At 40.6% G+C, this 20,931-nt stretch overlaps 2 protein-coding genes across 2 annotated transcripts in view; both read left to right on the forward strand.

Annotated features, from left to right (window-relative positions):
• Positions 1 to 16,379, forward strand: part of LOC120563901 (F-actin-monooxygenase MICAL2-like) — a gene marked incomplete in the record, with an annotated part of 44,102 nt that extends 27,723 nt beyond the window's left edge. The window contains 2 exon segments of the mRNA XM_039808401.1: positions 5,559 to 5,675; positions 16,210 to 16,379. Of these exon segments, the coding sequence (XP_039664335.1) occupies positions 5,559 to 5,675; positions 16,210 to 16,364 (272 nt within the window).
• A 919-nt stretch (positions 16,380 to 17,298) lies between these two features.
• The window catches only part of LOC120563894 (protein-methionine sulfoxide oxidase mical2b-like), a 102,290-nt gene continuing 98,657 nt past the window's right edge, over positions 17,299 to 20,931 (forward strand). The window contains exons 1-2 of the mRNA XM_039808392.1: positions 17,299 to 17,333; positions 17,497 to 17,597. Coding sequence (XP_039664326.1) covers positions 17,550 to 17,597 — 48 coding nt within the window. The 5' untranslated portion in view covers positions 17,299 to 17,333; positions 17,497 to 17,549. The remainder of the gene's footprint in view (positions 17,334 to 17,496; positions 17,598 to 20,931) is intronic.

Below are 20,931 nucleotides of genomic sequence, written 5' to 3' on the forward strand. Positions count from 1 at the left end.
TCCGAAGAGTTTTTATTTTGGGGGAGGAGGTGTCCCGAGACCCAGTGCTAATATGGCACCGGTGCCTTAACGACTGTTATCTACCGGACCGAATAGCGACGCGGATTTCGGTGCCTCATTTCGGTGCCACAAATGCATGCGCTTCTCTTAGACTTTAGAGGGAACTGAAACATCGCCACACGGGACGCTAGTTATGCTAACACTACACTCGACAGCAGGTAACGTTAGCCTACCGTTAGCTAGCAGCTGGAGTAAACACGGTTAAAATGCTGACAGCTAAACGGTGTAAAAGTGTCTGTATTTCACTGTAGAGGATTCCAACAACTGCTGCCGTTATCTGAAAATCGACACAGATGTTGTGTTCATTTGAAATTCGCCTCGCCATCTAGTGGTTGTTTTTGTCGTTAACAGGAATTTACTGGTGAAATAAGTTGTTACTACATTTTTAATAAATCATTTAGTTTTGACCCTGTGGCCTTAGCAATAAGCAATTATTATTATTTATATATATATATATATATATATATATATATATATATATATTTATTTATTTATTTATTTATTTATTTATTTATTTATTAGCAGTAAATTCATTACAGCTCAATACTGATAAGATGGAGGTTCTGATTGCTCCAGAAAAGATCGTCCCCACAATCATACAATGTATTGGGCCTCTTTCCTCTGCTGTCCGCTCAAACCTACGCAATTTAGGGGTGATGTTTGATAAATCTACACTGTTTGACTCAGCAAATTTGAGATCTGTAGTTTCAACTGCTGAACTTCAGTTGCTCATACATGCATGTATCTCTTCCTGCATTGATTACTGCAACTCACTGTTCTCTGCACTTAGTAGGTCTACCCTTGATCGCCTTCAATCTATCCAAATCGCTGCCGCAAGGCTACTTACAATGTCATCTAGACAGTCTCACATCACCCCTGTACTCAAGACCCTGCACTGGCTACCTGTCAAATGTAAGATTCTATTTAAGGTTCTCACATTATCAGTCACCTCCATATGTGGCTGACGTACTGGAACCTTATTTGACAGCGTGCCATGTAATGTAATGTCTAATTTGCTCACTGTTCCTTGCACCCGGCTTAGGACCTGTAGCCTTCGAATCAGTAGCAGCGAGACTTTGGAACTCTCTGCATCCTCTTACGCTGTTAAGGCTGTATATATGACCTAGCACACAGAGATACCACTCAGGACACAGATAAACAGTTCAAGTATTTATTAGGCATAAATACTCAGAAGAGATGAACAATCAAGGCTGAGCTTGTAGTTTTCTGGGAATGGACTGCAGCTTGAGGGAACCAGGCAGTGGCAGATCCGAAGGAGTTCCGAGTAGAATCCAAGAGAAGCAGGTGGTTGTTTCTGAGTGGCGTGAGGCAGGCAGCATGGCAGAGCACGGCAGGAAGCAGGTAACAGCGGTAAATAGTTAGACAGAGTAAATACTAAATCATGAGAGTTTCTAGGAATACGAGCAGGGATACCGAGCCAAGTTACCACGTAGAAGTATGTAACGATCTGGCACTGAAGAGTTGAACAGTCCGGGTATAAATACTGCAGGTGTGAATCATGGAATGTGCATCGGCTGTACCGGCGACAGAGCAGGGATGAATGGCCACGCCTCTTGACCTAGTTTCTCTAGACACGCCCCCTGCCACTTCCAGGTAGAGACAAACAGCACAGACACAGAGGGGAAACGGGAGACACAAACACACAGGAAGGGGGAACAAGGCAGCTGACCCACAACATACGCGATCTGCTGTCTCTGTTGACTCTTTTAAAAATTTGTTAAAGACCTAGTTTTTTAAACAGCCGTGTGGTTGACCTGTCCGCACTATATTTATTTATTTTATGTATTACTTTGTGATTTTAATTCAATTAAATTGTATTTATAGTATCAAATCATAACAAGAGTTATCTCAAGACACTTTACAAATAGAGTAGGTCTAGACCCAAACATTTCCGTAATTCCCCCAAGAGCAAGCATTTAGTGCGACAGTGGTGAGGAAAAACTCCCTTTTAGGGAGAAACCTCGGGTGGTGAGGAAAACTTCCTTTTAGGGAGGAACCTCGGACAGATGCAGGCTCTTGGTAAGCAGAGTCTGACGGTGCCGGTTGGGGGTTTGATGAACAGTGGCGATAATAGTAACAATAAAGATAATGTAACTAAGACTAGAAATAGTAGTTGTAGTAGTTCATGGCGTAGCAGGGCACTGCAGGGCATAGCAGGGCGTGGAGCAGGACCACGGCGACATGATTTAGGTGCCACTCTAATTCAAGGAAAACTGCTGGGTGAAAAAACTTCGGGGAATTAGCTCCCCAGAGCTAAGTTAGTAATGAGCATTTCTGGGACATGGATGCACACAGATGGAGAGAGCGAGGAGAGAGGAGCTCATTGTGTCAAAGGAAGTTCCCCGGCAGTCTAAAACTATAACCGCATAATTAAGAGCTGGTGCAAAGCAAACTTGAGCCAGTTTTATAAGGGTTAGTAGATTAATCTGACAACTATGAAGAGAAGGGGTGACGTGTCTGGAGATATACACCCTCCCCCGCCAGTCTAGTCGAACGCTGCAACTCCTCACTCCCTAAATATAAGCTTTATCAAAGAGGAGAGTTTTAAGTTTACTCTTAAATGTGGTGGCGGTGTCTGCCTCCCGAACCCAGATTGGGAGGTGGTTCCACAGGAGAGGAGCCTGATAGCTGAAGACTCCTACTTTTAGAGACTCTAGGAACCACAAGTAACTCTGCATTCTGGGAGCGCAGTGCTCTAGTGGGACAATAAGGTGAGCTCTTCAAGATATGATGGTGCTTGACCATTTAAAGCATTTTAGGTCCGGAGAAGGATTTTAAATTCACTCCTGGATTTTACAGGAAGCCAATGCAGAGAAGCTAATACAGGAGAAATATGATCTCTTTTCTTAGTTCTTGTTTTGAGACAGGATATTCCTAATTTTGGCAATGTTACGAAGATGCACTTCGAACACGTGCTGCAGCATTCTGGATCAGCTGGAGAGTCTTAAGGGACTTATTTGAGCAACCTGATAGTAAGGAATTACAATGGTCTAGCCTGGAAGTAACAAATGCATGGACTAGATTTTCAGCATTGTTTTGAAACAGGATGTGCATAATTTTGGCAATGTTACGAAGGTGAAAAAAGGCTGTTCTTGAGGTTTGTTTAAAGTGGGCGTTAAAGGATATATCCTGATCAAAAATAACTCCTAGATTTCCGACCGTAGTGCTGGAGGCCACTATATATTTAGCTATATATTTAGATAATGAGGTTCGGAGGTGTTAAGTGCCCAGCACAATAACCTCGGGTTTTGTCTGAGTTTAACATCAGAAAATTGTAGGTCATCCAGGATTTTATATCTTTAATGCATGCTTGAAGTTTAGCTAACTGACTAGTTTCATCAGGCTTGATTGATAGATATAATGATGGGTGTCATCCGCATAACAGTTAAAGTTAATTGAGTGTTTCCTAATAATATTGCCTAGAGGAAGCCTATATGAGGTGAATAGAATTGGTCCAAGCCCTGAGCCTTGTGGAACGCCATGGCTAACTTTAGTGTGCCTAGAGGATTAACATTAACAAATTGAGATTGATCAGATAAATAGGCCTTAAAGCAGCTTAGTGTGATTCAGTTAATGCCAACTAAATGTTCCAGTCTCTGTAACAGGATGGTATGGAAAAAAGTTCGAAAGTTATTAAAAAAATGGTCTGATAATAAAGGATTCTGCGGAAATACTATTAAATCTTCAATTTCGATGCCATACGGCAGCACAAGTGAGTGGCAAAACAGTGAGTGGCCTACTTAGGGTTGGGTATCGTTTTTTTTTTTTTCGATTCCGGTGCTAAATCGATACTTTTAAAACGGTGCCGGTGCCTAAACGGTGCCTGAACCGGTACTTTTCAATAAAGTAAAAAAAAAAATAAGGAAAAAAAAATAAGGGTTAATTAACAACAGTCAGTGACTTGTTTATTGCTAAAGCCATGGTCAAAATTAAAGATTTAATAATAATTTAATAACTATAACAATAACAAATTTATTTCACCAGTAAATTGCTGTTGAACCCCAGATGGGAAAAGGGTTTTTTACAATTACTGTGAATGCACCACGAGGCTACCTGTTTTATGTGAATGCACCGTCTGTGTTATTTAATTCCGACAACGGCAGCTGCAAGTGAACGCACCGTCTGTGTTGTTTAATTCCGACAACGGCAGCTGCAAGTGTACGCACCGTCTGTGTTGTTTAATTCCGAACGTATAAACATACTGTACTGTCTATGATTTGCGACAACGGCAGATGCTGCTGCGCTGCAGAGCAGACTGTTACATCCCGCTGTTGAAGTCCTCCACAGTGAAATACAGTCACACTTTACACTGTTTAACGTTAGCTGTCAGCATTTTACCGGTGTTTAATCCAGCTGCTAGCTAAAGGTAGGCTAACGTTACATGCTGTCAGGTGTAGTATAAAGTCAAGCACCGAAATGAGGCACCGAAACTTTCGTTCTTATTCGGTCTCGTTACTACCGTTTACGTCGGCACCGGTTCCCTATTGGCACCGAGTTTCGGTACCCAACCCTAGGCCTAATGCACACTCTGACTGAAACCAATTTAATCTAGTAGTGAGTTGAAAGCAATACTAAGGCTATCGTTGTCACCGTCCACATGGATATTAAAATAATCTACAATAAGTACTTTGTCTGATTTAAGGACTACACATGATAAAAACTCAGAGAATTCAGATAAAAATTTAGAATATGGACCTGGAGCTTGGTAAACAACAACAACAAATATAATTGGCTGTAATGTTTTCCATGTTGGATGTAGAAGATTAAGGACAAGGCTTTAAAACAAGTTATAATTTAGTTTAGGTTTAGAATTAACAGGCTTGAGGAATTTGAGTATTAATATGACTGGGAGAAGTGGATTCATTTAGACTAACATATTCTTCATGGCACAGCCATGTTTTGGTAAGACAGAATAGATCAATTTGATTATCTGATATCAAATCGTTTACTAGTACTGCTTTAGAAGACACGGATCTGATATTTAATAGTCCACATCTAATTTTCCTATTCTGTTCTCTCATTGCAGTGGTAGTTTTAATTCCAATTAGGTTCTTAAGCATAGCTCCTCTTTTGTTTACTTTTGATTTAACCGATCTGAGACGGGGCACAGGCACTGTGGTTATTGGACTATGAGTGGGCGACTGCTCCAACGGAAGCACAGAGAAGCGCGTAGCACTGCACGTCTGATTACTGATTTCAACCTTGGGTTGTCATGGTTTATGACCGATAATAGACTTGGTCAGATTTCTTTATATGAGAGCAGCTCCATCCAAAGTGGGAAGAATGCCGTCTCTCCTTATCAGACCAGGCTTTCCCCAGAACGCCCCCCAGTTATCTACAGTACGTAGCCCACATCATTAGCTAGGCACCACCCAACAACCAGGAACTGACTGATTGCATTTTACTGAAATTGTAATTTTATGATTTCATGTGACAAATAAATAATAGGAAAATGGAATTGTGTGTATCCACTCCAGGTATCCGCCAGCTACAGCTGATGCTGATGAAAGTAAGTCTGATTCTGGGAGTGGAAATTCATGTCAACGTGGAGTTTGTCAAACTTGTGGAGCCACCAGCAGAGCAGACTGACGACAGTAAGTGTGTGTGTGTGTGTGTGTGTGTGTGTGTGTGTGTGTGTGCGCGTGCGTGTGTGTGATCCGTATGTTAAATTCAGCTATGGAAAGCTGTATGCTCACCAAATACATATGTGAAAGTGATCATAAGGTTTCCTATACCTCTTTCACACCACTGACGAGGAATGGACCCTGATTATATGATTAGTGTACAACCCTTATTTTGGGGTCCCTGGTCATGACAATTCAGAAATGACCCGAGTCACAACCAAACAATTACTTTAAAAGATAGAAATGGGCGGGGCTTTACACGTCATATTCAGTGAACAGCTAACTTGTCGCATACAGTCGAGCTGTACCACACAAACTAATGTAGCTACTTGAATCTATCATTGTACAGTAGAGAGAGAAATGAAGCTTATTTTATGATTGTTTCACAGTGATTCATTCTAAAGCACAAATAAAAAAACATGATTTTGTGCAGACTGATATTGCCTTCTCTGCATATTTACTGCAGCAGCTGGACAAGGAAGTAGGTTACTCTAGTATAAATTATTATTTTTTATTATTACTACTATAAGATGAGGGGAGAACATTTGTCTTTATTTGATTTCATTAAAAGTAAAGTTGGGTTTTGCTGTCAGCTTCACGACTCATTTTAAAGGGGAACTATCATTAGCATTTTCAGGTTCATACTTTAATGTCTAAAAAAACACTTTATCTTTCTCATGCTGCCCATGGCTGCTGCACCCTGAATCCACCGCTCCCGAAAAAACCCCATTCTGCTCTGATTGGCCAGTGTGTTTTTTGCAACTCTGAGTCTCCTGGAATCTCCACTCAGCTGGAGCTACTTCATATAGCAGGACTCTGTACCGTGAAAAATCACCAATAAAGGCTTCTAAACCAAATACTACACAACCGGACATGTCCCAACACTAATGTGACCCTAAAATGGGGAGAAATGACCAACATTGACAGCCAAGATTACAGCTATCTGGCGTTAGCATGCAGCTACTTAATATTTAGCAGTAGGCTAACGTTAGATTGTAATGAAACGAAACAGCACTTTCTACAGTCAAAAATCGCAGATAAAGGCTTCTAAACCAAATACTACCCAATCGGACACGTTTCAGCAGTAATGTGACCCGAAATTGGGGAGAATTTAAAGGGGTGATAGAATGCAAACCCGATTTTACCCTGTCATAAGTGAAAGTTTGGAGGGTAAATAGGACATACATAGAACCTCAAAATCCCATTGACACCTCTTTCCTCTGCAAATCTCACAATTTGAAACTGCTGCTGAAAACGGGGCGAATCTCAACAAAGCTAAAAGTTGACGTCAACTTCTCTACTCCTCATCTGGCTCTAGTCTATGTCACTATGGAGCTAAATCAGGGCCAAATGTTTTGTTAATTTGAAAAAAATATATATAGTTGAAAAAACGTTTTGGTCAAAACTTGGAAAAAATAAAACCATGTATTCAAACTAAAAATAAGTGTACCAATTTTTCTTTCAGTTTGAATAAAATATAGATTAAATTCTGGAATTATTTTGAATAAACTATAAATTTTCGTTTTTCACTTTTATATTTGTTTTCAGTTCCACATTTCATGTTTTCAGATTCAAAACTTATTTTTATTTTTTTTTTTTTACAGCTTCAAATCTTTTTTTTTGGTTTCAAATTTTTTTTTTTTCGGTTTCAGATCTGTTTTTCACTTTCAGATCTTTTTTTTCGGTTTCAGACTTTTGGCCCTGATTTTGCGTAGGGGGCGTGGCTTCAACTCAGAGGGGCGTGGCATTATGAGTGACAGCCTAACAAAGAAGGCAGAAGACTCCTCTGTCATGTTGCCTTCAGGAAATGGTGTTACTGTGAGAACTATGACTGAATGCTTTCTATCCACTATCTACATTTGATTTTTACTTAACAAACTGATGCCAGTGACAAAGTTCCATTTAAAAAAAATTGTTTTGGACAACACATGGTACCAATTACACTATAAGAGCAATAAACTGTGCCAGATTGTGCAGTTCAGCAGGAACAATGACTTTTTAAAATTATTTTTTAAATGGATCTTTGTCACTGGCATCAGTTTGTTAAGTAAAAATCACATGTATATAGTGGATAGAAAGCATTCAGTCATAGTTCTCACAATAACATTTCCTGAAGGCAACATGACAGAGGAGTCTTCTGCCTTCTTTGTTAGGCTGTCACTCATAATGCCACGCCCCTCTGAGTTGAAGCCACGCCCCCTACGCAAAATCAGGGCCAAAAGTCTGAAACCGAAAAAAAATGATCTGAAAGTGGAAAAACAGATCTGAAACCGAAAAAAAAGATTTGAAACCAAAAAAAAAGATTTGAAGCCGTAAAAAAAAAAAAAAAGTTTTGAATCTGAAAACATGAAATGTGGAACTGAAAACAATTATAAAAGTGAAAAATGAAAATTTATAATTTATTCAAAATAATTCCAGAATTTAATCAAAATTTTATTCAAACTGAAAGAAAAATTGGTACACTTATTTTTAGTTTGAATACATAGTTTTATTTTTTCCAAGTTTTGCCCAAAACTTAAATTTTCAATTTCAAGCTTTAGTTTTTCAACTCTATATATTTTTTTCAAATTAACAAAACATTTGGCCCTGATTTAGTTCCATATGTCACGCCCCAACATTTACATAGGCTACACAACTGAGCTGAGGTCAGCTAGTCTTCTGAATCTAGGTCAGGCAGATCTCTGAAATTGTATAAATTGTTCATCTGCTATTTTACCACTAAATTCACTTGAGACTTTTTTATGCGAGAAATCAACTATGTAAAGCTCAAATATGGGCCGTTTCACAAAAATGTATGGCTAATTGCAAATTTGGTAGGACAGTATCGGACTTCACGAGCTCCACAATCTGCCGGGACAGGTGGCGGCTGCCGGCCGGGTTTGCTGCCTTCTCTGTCAGCCTCTCACCCTTCACAGACCCGCTGAGCTGGAGTTCTGTCAGGATCTCGCACACAAGCACTTTGTAGCACTATGTAGGACTTTAGAAATAACAAAGTTTGGAAGTTTTTCAAGGATAGTGAAAACCTTGAACCAACGGTCGTAAATGCAGTGTTCCAGACTGTACAACGGAATAGCCTACTGGCACAGAGAAAAGTGTTTAGAACGAGTATATTGGACAATGGAGCGTGAGTTATGGATCTAACGCAGTGCTGCAGAGGCACTGGCAGAGAACATGGCAGGGGTTCACTCTCAGCTTCACAGTGAGTGGAGGTGCTGAGAGAATTAAACATTTACTTATTTTCATACATTTACGTTTTAAGGCAGTTTTGCCTGTAAAACTGTGATTCCGCTCTGCAATATGCGCTCCGTTCAACTGTTGTTGAAGCTGCCGGTGTAAACCCAGCATAAAGCGCAGTGTTTTATCAAAGTGGGCGGCGGACTGCCCCACTCTCATTTTCCATCAATCACATACTTTGTCCCACCCTGGCTGTTAGCCACCCAGGTCGTGCGCAATTCACATTGAAATCGATCCTAGTCCTAGCCTGATCCAACCCACCTGGCAAAGGAGGGTTACCCCATTCAAACACACAGTCAACCTGGGTATAACCCTGCCATCAGTGTGAAAGGAGTACTAGAGAGGAGGTGTTTGCTGTGGCAGCATTTATAGAAGTTTGGGAAATAACACAAGTCTATAGACAGTCTGCTGATAGTTTTTAATTTGAGTTTGCCTTTCTAATGCCAGGGGCCTCATGTATAAAAGACTGCGCAGCTTTCATACCAGATGGCGTATGGTGTATGGCCAAAACTTGAAAAGTACCTACGCACAGAAATATTCACATGTATAAAACCGGTTGTACGCCAGGTCCTGCGCACCTTTCCTTTATACATTCAATTCAATTTTATTTATAGTATCAAATCATAACACAGGTTATCTCGAGACACTTTACAGATAGAGTATGTCTAGACCACACTCTATAATTTACAAAGCCCCAACAATTACAATAAGTCCCTCAAGAGCAAGCAGTGCGACCAGTGCGACAGTTGCGAGGAAAAACTCCCTCTTGGGAAGAAACCTCGGACAGACCCAGGCTCTTGGTAGGCGGTGTCTGACAGGCCGGTTGGGGATGTGATGAACAGTGGCGATAATAGTCACATTAATAATGGAACAGTGACTTCAAATGGTAGTCGTAGTAGTTCATGTCATATCAGGGCGCTGTAGGGCGTTACAGGATGTAGCGTGGCCCAGCAGAGCATGGATGGACGTAGCAGGAAGCTGCAGGGTTCAGCAGGACGCAGCATGACATTGCAGGGCACTGCTGAGCTCAGCAGGGAGTGCAGCAGGACCACGGCGACAGCAGGAACCAAGATCTTGGTGCCAACGTTCTCCAAGGAAATACGCTGGGGGGGAAAACATAAGGATTAATGTTAGGATTAATAACAGGCATTTCTGGGATGGGATACACACAAATGGTAATAGACAGGGAGAGGAGAGAGCGGCTCAGTGTGTCAAAGAAAGGAAGGAAGTCCCCCGGCAGTCTAAAACTATAACAGCGTAACTAAGAGAGACAGGTCATAAGGAGAGGTAGCTTTTTCGGGCTTGGAACTCTCCCCTGCCGGATCGGGCTTTGCTGGCCTGCCTCCCTCTACTTTGTTATATATTATTAATCTAACAATTATGAAGAGAAGCAGGTGGGCCAGTTAGGTGGACACTGCAACTCCTCACTCCCTAACTATAAGCTTTATCAAATAAAAGAGTTTTAAGTTCATTCTTGAATGCGATTACAGTTTCTGCCCCCTGAACCCAGATCGGGAGCTGGTTCCATAGGAGAGGAGCCTGATAACTGAAGGCTCTGGCTCCCATTCTACTTTTAGAGACTCTATGTACCACAAGTAACTCTGCATTCTGGGAGCGCAGTGCTCTAGTGGGACAATAAGGTATTAGGAGCTCTTCTAGATATGATGGTGCTAGACCATTTAGAGCTTTGTAGGTCAAGAGAAGGATTTTAAATTCAATCCTGGATTTTACAGGAAGCCAGTGCAGAGAAGCTAATACAGGTGAAATATGATCTCTTTTCTTAGTTCTTGTTTTGAGACAGGACATTCCTAATTTTGGCAATGTTGCGAAGATGAAAAAAGGCTGTTCTTGAGGTTTGTTTTAGATGGGCGTTAAAGGATATATCCTGATCAAAAATAACCCCTAGATTTCTGACAGTAGTGCTGGAGGCCAGGGCAATACCATCCAGAGTAGCTATGTCTTTAGATAACGAGGTTCTGAGGTGTTTAGGGCCCAGGACAATAACTTCAGTTTTGTTAGAGTTTAACATCAGAAAATTATAGGTCATCCAGGATTTTATATCTTTAATGCACGCTTGAAGTTTAGCTAGCTGACTGGTTTCATCTGGTTTGATTGACAAGTATAATTGCGTGTCATCCACATAACAGTGAAAGTTAATTGAGTGTTTCCTAATGATATTACCAAGAGGAAGCATATATAAGGAGAATAGAATTGGTCCAAGCACTGAGCCTTGTGGAACGCCATGGCTAACTTTAGTGTACTTGGAGGATTTATCATTAACATTAACAAATTGAGATCGATCAGAGAAATAGGACTTAAACCAGCTTAGAGCAATTCCTTTAATGCCAACTAAGTGTTCCAATCTCTGTAACAGTATGGTATGGTCAATAGTGTCAAATGCAGCACTAAGATCTAGTAAAACAAGAATGGAGACAAGTCCTTTGTCTGCAGCAGTTAAAAGGTCGTTAGTAATTTTCACCAGTGCCGTCTCTGTGCTATGATGCTTTCTAAATCCTGATTGAAAGTCATCAAATAAACTATTGCTATGTAGAAAATCACATAACTGATTAGCAACTACCTTCTCAAGGATCTTGGATAGAAAGGGAAGGTTAGATATAGGTCTATAGTTTGCTAAGACCTCAGGATCGAGGGTGGGTTTTTTCAGAAGAGGTTTTATCACAGCTATTTTAAATGACTGCGGTACATAACCTGTTAATAAGGACATATTGATCATATCTAGTAATGAAGTGTAAACCACGGGTAATGCTTCTTTGAGTAGTCTCGTTGGGATGGGGTCTAAGAGACAGGTAGATGGCTTAGCTGAGGATATCTTTAACATTAATTGTTGAAGGTCTATAGGATAAAAGCAGTCTAAGTATATGTCGAGACTAGTCGTTATTTCTAGCGACCCTGCGTTTAAAGGTGAACCGTTAGAAGGCGAGGGTAAAAGGTGATGAATTTTATCTCTTTTGTTGTAATTTTATCATTAAAGAAGCTCATGAAGTCATCACTACTCAGAGCTAGAGGAATAGATGGCTCAGTAGAGCTGTGACTATCTGTCAGCCTGGCTACAGTGCTGAAAAGAAACCTTGGGTTGTTCTTATTTTCTTCTATTAGTGATGAGTAATAGTCCGATCTGGCCTTTCTTAGGGCCTTCCTATATGTTTTGAGACTTTCTTGCCAATCCAAACGGGATTCTTCCACTTTTGTAGAACGCCACTTACTTTCGAGGTTTCGCGAGATTTGTTTTAATTTGCGAGTTTGGGAGTTATACCAAGGTGCTAGTTTCCTTTTGCTTTATCATCTTCTTTTTCAGGGGAGCAACAGAGTCTAAAGTCGTCCGTAGGCAGGTCGTAGCACCGTCTACAAATGTATCAATTTGAGAGGGACTGAGGTTAACATAAAGGTCCTCTGTTATGTTAAGGCATGACAAAGAGTCAAATGCAGTTGGAATATCTTCCTTAAATTTAGCTATTGCACTGTCAGATAGGCATCTAGTGTAGAAGTTTTTATCTAATTTAGTATAGTCAGGTAGTAAGAATTCGAAAGTAATTAAAGAATGATCTGATAATACCGAATTCTGTGGAAATATTATTAAATCCTCAATTTCAATGCCATATGCCAACACAAGGTGTGATTAAAACAGGGCGTCGCCTTGTGCACACTCTGACTGAAACCAATTGAATCTAGTAGTGAGTTGATACATGACAATCCATGTGAAATTGAGCGCACATGAATGAGTGACTGACCCCGCCTTGCCTCCTCCCATAAATTAATATGGAAATTACTATAAATGCGCCCCCGACGTCATTCTTTGTCCAATCACAACTGGTTATCCCGCTGCAGATGAAAAAAAAAAAAAAAAACTTCACTGACTGAGGTTGAGGTGCTGATCACGGAGGTGGAGGCGAGAATTTTTTTTTCTGTTTGGAGGTTTGTCATCTTGGATAAGCAATAAAAGAAAATGCCCAGAATGGCAAATGGTGACCGGGCGGTGAATGCACCGAACCATGGCAGAATAATAAAAAAATAAAGTTTAATGTCGAAGTGGAAAGCAGGAGAATAGTGTCAGCGCCACACCACTTACAGAACAACATACATCTCAGTGTCAGTCCAAATTACGCCAAATAAGCAGTTTGAACTCACTGATGTAATGCCATTTATTTTATTTATTAAGTGTTAGTAGCTCAGTGAAACTGAGTCCAGCGCGAGGGAGACCTGACTCAGAGGAGGAGATGTTAGTGAGTCCAGCGTCTCCACGGCAGGTGACTTGCGCACAGATCCGCTGTGCACGCATGGATGAAATAACGAAATAGTAAATTGGACTACAGAAATATGTGCAGAATTAAGACAGTCAAGATGGCCCATTGTTTGATGGACCGGGTACACCTTGTTCACTTTATAGCCTACAAATCATCCACGGGATTAATGACTCATCACATGAGTTAGTCCCCCTGACACAGCGTTTGTTCCTGGGGAGATGGATCTGTGCGTCCCGCCTCCTGTGCGCCATGGATGTCTGAGCCTCAGCAACTAAAGACTCACAGACACTACTGCATTTTCCGTGTAATTTTCCGCGAGTAAGATATTTCATCTATGGGAAATACAGAGGATGACTGAAAGTATTTTCTAAGTGGATTTATCAATCATTTTCCATCCTCATGTTTAAGAGAGATCAAGTAGCCTGCAAATTAAACAGTTGTGTGAAAGATGTGAAACATTATCCACATAAATGATCAAACTTTTATGGAGTATCAGCGGATATAATTTTTTTTTTTCTTTCATAGACAATGTTACAGACGTATGCCAGTAACTGCAGTGGAAACTTTATTTTGTAATGTTTAGTGATTTTCGCTACGTTACAGAGCCAGAAAAGACTTTGCGGACGGCCCGCACATTCTCACGTCAAGTACATTTTTTATACATCACAAAGTGTCCGTGAAAACCAGCATACGCAAGCTTTTCGTGCGTACGCAACGTTTATACATGAGGCCCCAGGTGTTTTAAATATGGCATGTGGGGACTCTTTAACAATCCAGGGAACACATTTACAACCATTCGTCTTCTTATGCCTCATTTCCACTGCAGGGCTCCAGAATAACCTTTTTTACTGTAGCACTGTAACCCATAACTAAAGAATTTAAGGGGCACTGGCAGAAAATTTAGGGGCGCACACCTTAAATCGACCTGTAATGCAATTTTTAACATTTCCCCCATTTTAACTGTATTACTGATAAATGCTTTTGTAATAAATACAGAAACTACAATTTGCTGGCTTATTTTAGAGCACAGTCACATTTTGATTGAATGGTACTTAACAAATTCTCCCTTGAGAAATTACATGTAAACAAAATCTAAACATTTCAAGTAAACAAGTATTATTATTGTCAATGTCCTGTATTATTGCCTCAGCATCATACAGGCTCTCCCTCCCTCCTCTCTGTCTTTTTTTGTTTACACTGAAATAGCAATCATATCTAAGGTGATTAAACTTCCACGGAAAGGGGAGTATCTATCTTAACACCAAGTGTGGGAAATATTGAGTGAGGAGGAAGCCAGAGACAGATGAGCTCACGACACTCACCCAAGCACTATATTTTATTTTTTTAATTTTTTTATCGAGCAAAATATTTATTTAGCAGCCTACGTGTATTTTTTTTCATAGAGGCAGTCTCCGGTCTCTGCTGTCACATCTCTGCCTCTCTCACCCAAGTGAGGAAGCAGTAGGCTACCGCAGCATGTAGCAAATGTCACAGCTGACATTTACATTGATCTAAAAATGCAAATAAATCAGTGACTGCACGGAAAATTAAGTGATATCCTACAGTTGTGGTGTTGAAATAAAACCACACCTTTTTTGTCGGAGACCAAACGACAGAGTAAAAATGCGGTTGATTTTGCGATGAGACTGAATACAGTTTTTTTTTGTAATGAGGAAAAAAAAAGAAAAAAGGGGGGGGAGTGCGGTAGGAAAACTAAGGTTAACCTTATCGGCTATTACTACGCAGCAATTTCCTCGCCAATGTACGGTCTTTAGCAAACAAAATGGATGGTCTTCGGCTGCCAATCGGCAATTGTGAATCTATTATGTACTGCAACATCACGATTTTCACGGAAACATGATAACAGCGCTGTGCAATGTATATATCACAGTCTTATCAGTTGACTAATCACGAACGTACCCTCCGCCTCTAACACACTTTGGCCAGCTCTGGCAGACTCGCTCTCTCCTTCTTTTTCAACATATTATAAAAAAGTCATCGAATTTGTGTGTACATACGTGAGTAGTTGTAAAAAATTCTCGCACTATCATAAATAACCATCGCAAAATGCGACCATTCTGTCGCAGTCTGGATCCCTGCACTGCATGGTTCAGTTTGACTCCACTCAACTCACTTTTGGTACCAGCCAGGTATATATTTAATTTTCCACTGCTGATAGTAGTAGTGTAGGTGGGATTCTCAACTGATCGCCTGTGAAACATCATGACATCATCTTCTACACAATACTCATTGGATCCTTTCAACAGCAAAAATGTCTGCACTTTGTCAATTGTACAGCATGATGTACAGCGTCGCTTTGCAGGCTACCATTTAAAAAAATAAAAGGGGCGAGTGAGTTGGGGTGAGATAGACCAGGGTCGTCCACTAATGGGAAGATCGGTGGTTCAATCCCCAGTGCCTCCAGTCTGCATGTCAAGGTCAATGTTACAGAATCCCATATTGGGAGGCTGTGCCATCAATGTGTGAATGTAGATTAAATCCTGATGAGCAGATTGCACTTGGTTGCCGGCAGCCTCTGCCATCAGTGTAAGTGTGGTTGAAAGTAACATATGCGTAAAGCGCTTTATGTGGTCGGAAGACTGGAAAGTTCATTTACCATTTATCAATTCAAAAATTGTGGTCTGTATTGACGGTAGCTTGGCTATTTCACTAGTCACAACTTTTGCTAATGGATAATCAAAAAAGTTTAGTTAGTTAATTTAGTAGAGCAGTGCTGCAGTGGTTAGAGGACTGAGCAACATACTGTAACTGCTGTGTAGCAGTTGAAAAATAACCACATAAACCTCATCTGGTCAAAAAACAATATGTATCAGGGGCCACAAGAACTACTATAAAGTGCCTATCATGTATTGTTAATGTCCACCTCCAAAGACCTTAGCTTCTCATCACCCCAGCCTCCTGTCATCTGCCCCTCCTTACATGTATGTTATGGTATAAAAATAATCAAATTGAAGTGGACCCAGCTGGTTTGTTGTGTTCTTCCTCAGGTCCTGGGTGGCGAGCAGAAGTCCGGCCCTCCAGCCATCCTGTCTCAAGTTTTGATTATGATGTGGTGATTGGAGCCGACGGACGAAAAAACACATTAGACGGTGAGAAAAAAGGAAAACCACAAACAGGAGTGGTACTGTTGGGTAAACTGTAGTGGTTGATATGGTTCAAAATAAGTCCTCAGAGGGGCGGACTCTAGCTCACCCAGTAAGAGCGTGCGCCCCATGTAGGCTGAGTCCTTTGCAGCGGCGCGGGTTCGATTCCGACCTGCTGTCCTTTGCTGCCGCCATCTCTCTCCCCCTTTCCTGTCTATCCACTGTCACTATCTAATAAAGGGAAAAGCCCCAAAAAAATCTTTAAAAAATAAATCCATAAGTCCTCAGAAAAGATTTGTTCTTAACCCACATTTGCAGGACTCCAGTCAAAGCGCTATTTGTTTTTTACTGGAAAAGAGGTGAGGTGTTGCAAAGTGGCTTTTAGTAACTGGGTAAAGCATTTCCTGTTGACATAGTTTTAACTGGAACATTAATAGTTTGTATGGGGTCAACTGTGTGTACGAGTGAGTGTGCTGGTTTATGAACTGCCAAAGAGTTGAGCTCTGTCAGGGAGTAATTTATGTTTTGTGTGATTTGTGTCCATCTGTGTAACTGTTTGTGTGTGGTACATGTGGTGTTATGTTTGCTGACACAATATAACTGATTACAGAAAGAAAACATTCCTCATAAATGGTTTGCTTCATAAGCATTTGTGTCTCCGTGACAGCTGGAAAACTCCCTTATGTGTAGACCTACTGTAGCTAGAAGGGTCAGCTACTCTTTAAATAGTTATTTTTGTTCTATGAATAAAATTTTAACTGTGGACCTCTACTGTATTTAGATATAAATCCGCCTTTATTGAAATATGTTTTACCAAAGGTTTCCCTCTGCGTAGTTCAATGCTAAGGTTTTTTTTTTTTTTTTTTTTGTGGGGGGGGGGGGGTTTGGGTTGGGGGGGGGGGGGGGGGGAACACCCAAAACAATTTTTTTTTGAAAAAAAACCCCCACGGCGGAGAGGGGGGGGGGGGGGGGGGGGGGGGGGCCCCTTTTTTCCCCCCAGTTCTTTCTGGAACTTAAGGAAGAGACAGGTCAATTAGGAAAAATTGTGGCACCAGAAACCCATACTACAAAGCCTAATTTTCTCTGTTTCAGTTGTATACAATTCAGGGCTGTCCGTTTGCTTTTCGCACTCTAATTGATTTTTCTTGAAGCATTTTAAGTACCCTTAAGTAAAACTGCTCATGTTTTCAGGAATTGACTTGGAGAACATAGTTTACTACAAAGACAACACCCACTACTTTGTCATGACGGCAAAGAAGCAGAGTCTGCTGGACAAAGGGGTCATCATGAATGTGAGTTTACACGTGCATGTGTAAATACAGCAATATTTTGACACAAAAAGCTTTATAGAATAGAATGCAGTGTCTCCCCAACATGTAGACAGACCTTAATTGTAGCTTAACTTAAATGTTAATGTGTTGGCCTGCCTGTTTTCATGGTGTCTACCAGCAGTTATGTCATTTAACCTATAAAGGGGCTGACACCCCAAGGAGAGGGCAAAGAACTAGTGGCGATGAAAATTGAATTGAAGCCCGACTCTGGCATTGCCTCACGTCTCTTCAAGTCGCCTGTGTCCTGGCCAGTGCTGCATATGGGCCAGAATTGGCACAGATTTTTGTCCACATGAGTACCGTTACTTCTTACTGAGTACCACCACCTCCTGCGGTGAGTAGGTACGCACCCCTAACCACCTGCATAACTGTGTCTCTCAGCTATAGATAGGAGCTTAAAAATGTCCTTGTTAACATGGATTATTGTATTGGATAAACATATTATTGAAACCCTGATCGCTTTACTAGACTACTATGCAGCCGCCCGACGCAGGAGGACACCAGTGCACAGCCCACGGCCGGAGCATAATCCGGTTACCCCGGCAGTCACCAAGTCTCACCCACCAGACCAGCAAGCCGCGGCGTTATATGGCGGGTGCAGCCGAGGCAATGTTTCCGATTGTGGCAGAAAAACATTATGACAAGAGGATTGTAAAAGAAGTTGAGATTGCACACAGCAGACTTTTGCTCTGCACGCTCAGCTTCTCATCACCGCGGGCATGTGCCAGCTGCTGACTGCTTTAGTAAGCGCGCCCTTCAAACCACTTTCAATTAATCTTTTACATCCCTGCACCACTTATACAATTAGAAGCTACTCTTTTAATGTCTGTGTCTTAATCGGTTGCATGTTTTCATACAAAAGTGGACTGGAGTTACAAACAACTACCTGTTTCATGATGTAACCTCGAAGTTTGCTGTGCAGCCACGAAGACGCCCTTTGACAAAAAAATCACAATCTTCAAATTGAAGCATCATTAAGGTCTTAAAAAAAAAGAAACTTAATAAAGGATGTCACGCTGAATATAACGGACTCTTGCTAGCTTTATCATTAGCTTTTTTTTATTTTTCAAGCTGCTCATCTCATCAATATGCTTCAAAATCTACCTAAACTTTTTATCTAGGCGATTGTGTAGATTATGAAACTGAAGTGTCATTGAATAAATTCACTCTTGTAAACTCTATGTATGTTGATGAAAAAAAATCCCCTCTTAAATAGTCAGGTTAAATCATTAGAACAAAACCAAAGGAGAAGGACAAACAGTAGGGGTTTAGTGATTGGTCTTTAGGTCCACACAAATGTACGTCTCTGTCTCGTTGCTGATTGGTTGACTGAATGTGCTGCTGCTCTCCCCCACTAAATGAACACACCCAGTCCAGAGAGCCACATGAGAGCACTTTCTTAGAATTATTAGCGACTTTGACTAAAATTGTAATAATTGTTTTGACTAGCTGTTGAATAATATTTTTCCTTTATAGTTTGTGACGAAAGTAATACTGAAACAAATACTTGTAGACAGGAATGTGTGCGTTTGCCAGGGTGGTGAGAAGCTAGCTTTGGCAGTGAGTGATGGACCTCCATAGGGGATGATAATGAAATTGGGCTCTAATTAGATGCTTGCTCTCTCTCACATTTCTTCTATTTCCCTCACACACACTCCCACTCCCACACAAAAAGACATGAGTTAGAGGTTCGATATCCTCTGCAGAGATTAGACAATACAAATGAGGATATCATTATAGTATCAGGATGCAGTGAGTCGGTCACACACACACACACACACACACACACACACACACACACACACACACACACACACACACACACACACACACACACCTCTCACTGTGCCCTCTATCTCATCTTACATTGCCCATTAGTGAAGAGTCATATCTCACTCTGTCAGCTATATGGCAGCATGCACATATGTGGCCAAAGTCCTCATCACTGATAATAGCTCACTTATTCAACAAACTGAATAACTTGGTTTTAACTTGTCATTATCATCTTTTAGTAAACACACCAGTCTAAATTTCTTTTATTTCTTGAGAAATAACGTCATTTTTATTTTGATAATAACGTTGGATAATGATGCATCTCACTTTGGTAAACAGTCAAAACAACGTGACATGGTTATTTCCTAAGTGACTCAAAGGGAGATTGTAGTGCTCCTCGATTATGGAACAAATCTAAATCACTAATTATCTTGGTCAATATTGAAATCACGATTAACACGATAGTCCTTGAGGTTGTCTTCCATTTCTTTTTTTTGTTATTAACAATTTTTTATTTAATTTTAACACATCTGTCCAGGTATCTACTTAGGACCCAACTTCTTATGTGTTTATCTATTCAGTTTAGGATTGACCCATCTCCCAGAACAAATAATCTTGGGCTGCAATCCGACATAGGTTATCATGTATCGCAGTCCAAAAGTCCTGGACTGTACCACAGGACCATAGGACATGAAGTAATTGTCAATCTTCTGTCTTACATTTCTAACAATTTGATGTGTCTTTTAAACCAAGTCTAAACAATCTTGGGGGAGTCCAATAGAAGCTATGCATAATCTTGAACTGAATGAGGTGCACCCTCACATCACGTGACCTAGTTTTAATATACCTACAAATTGTTTCTTCTTTATTACAGTTTTTCACGATCGCTATGACAATTTTTTCAATACTTTTAACAACTTTCCTAAACTCTTAACGCACCAACACACCTACAACACACGATTGGCAAAACAGTTAATTTCATGCTCAAAATCACACATTGTAAACTAAACTCCAACAAAATACAATAATTCACTAACACAATACACTATGTTTACCAAAACAATGCAATCATGTCTCAAAATCAAATACTTCTTCCACAACACTAACACATGTTCTCTCCCAACAGGAACATTTAGTCAATCATAGCACAATGTCATACAAAACAGTAACATCCCATGGAATTACAGAAACTGCATTATTTTATATGTGTCAGTCAGGTCTGCCCTTACACAACAGACACAAGTGATTGTATTGATCATATTGCACTGCAGTTTCTGTTGAAGCCTCTCTACATTTTTGTTTTGTTGGGTTTAGTACTTTTTTTTTGAAGATTATTTTTTGGGCTTTTCCGCCTTTATTTGACAGGACAGCTAGTTGAGAAAGGGGAGAGAGAGAGGGGGAAGACATGCAGGAAATCGTCACAAGTCAGATTTGAACTCTGGACCTCTGCGTCGAGGCACAAACCTCCAAGTATATGTGCGCCTGCTCTACTTGCTCACCAATTTGTTTCTTTTGCTGCAGA

Source organism: Perca fluviatilis, chromosome 8 (genome assembly GCF_010015445.1).
Source record: "Perca fluviatilis chromosome 8, GENO_Pfluv_1.0, whole genome shotgun sequence".
Taxonomy (NCBI): domain Eukaryota; kingdom Metazoa; phylum Chordata; class Actinopteri; order Perciformes; family Percidae; genus Perca; species Perca fluviatilis.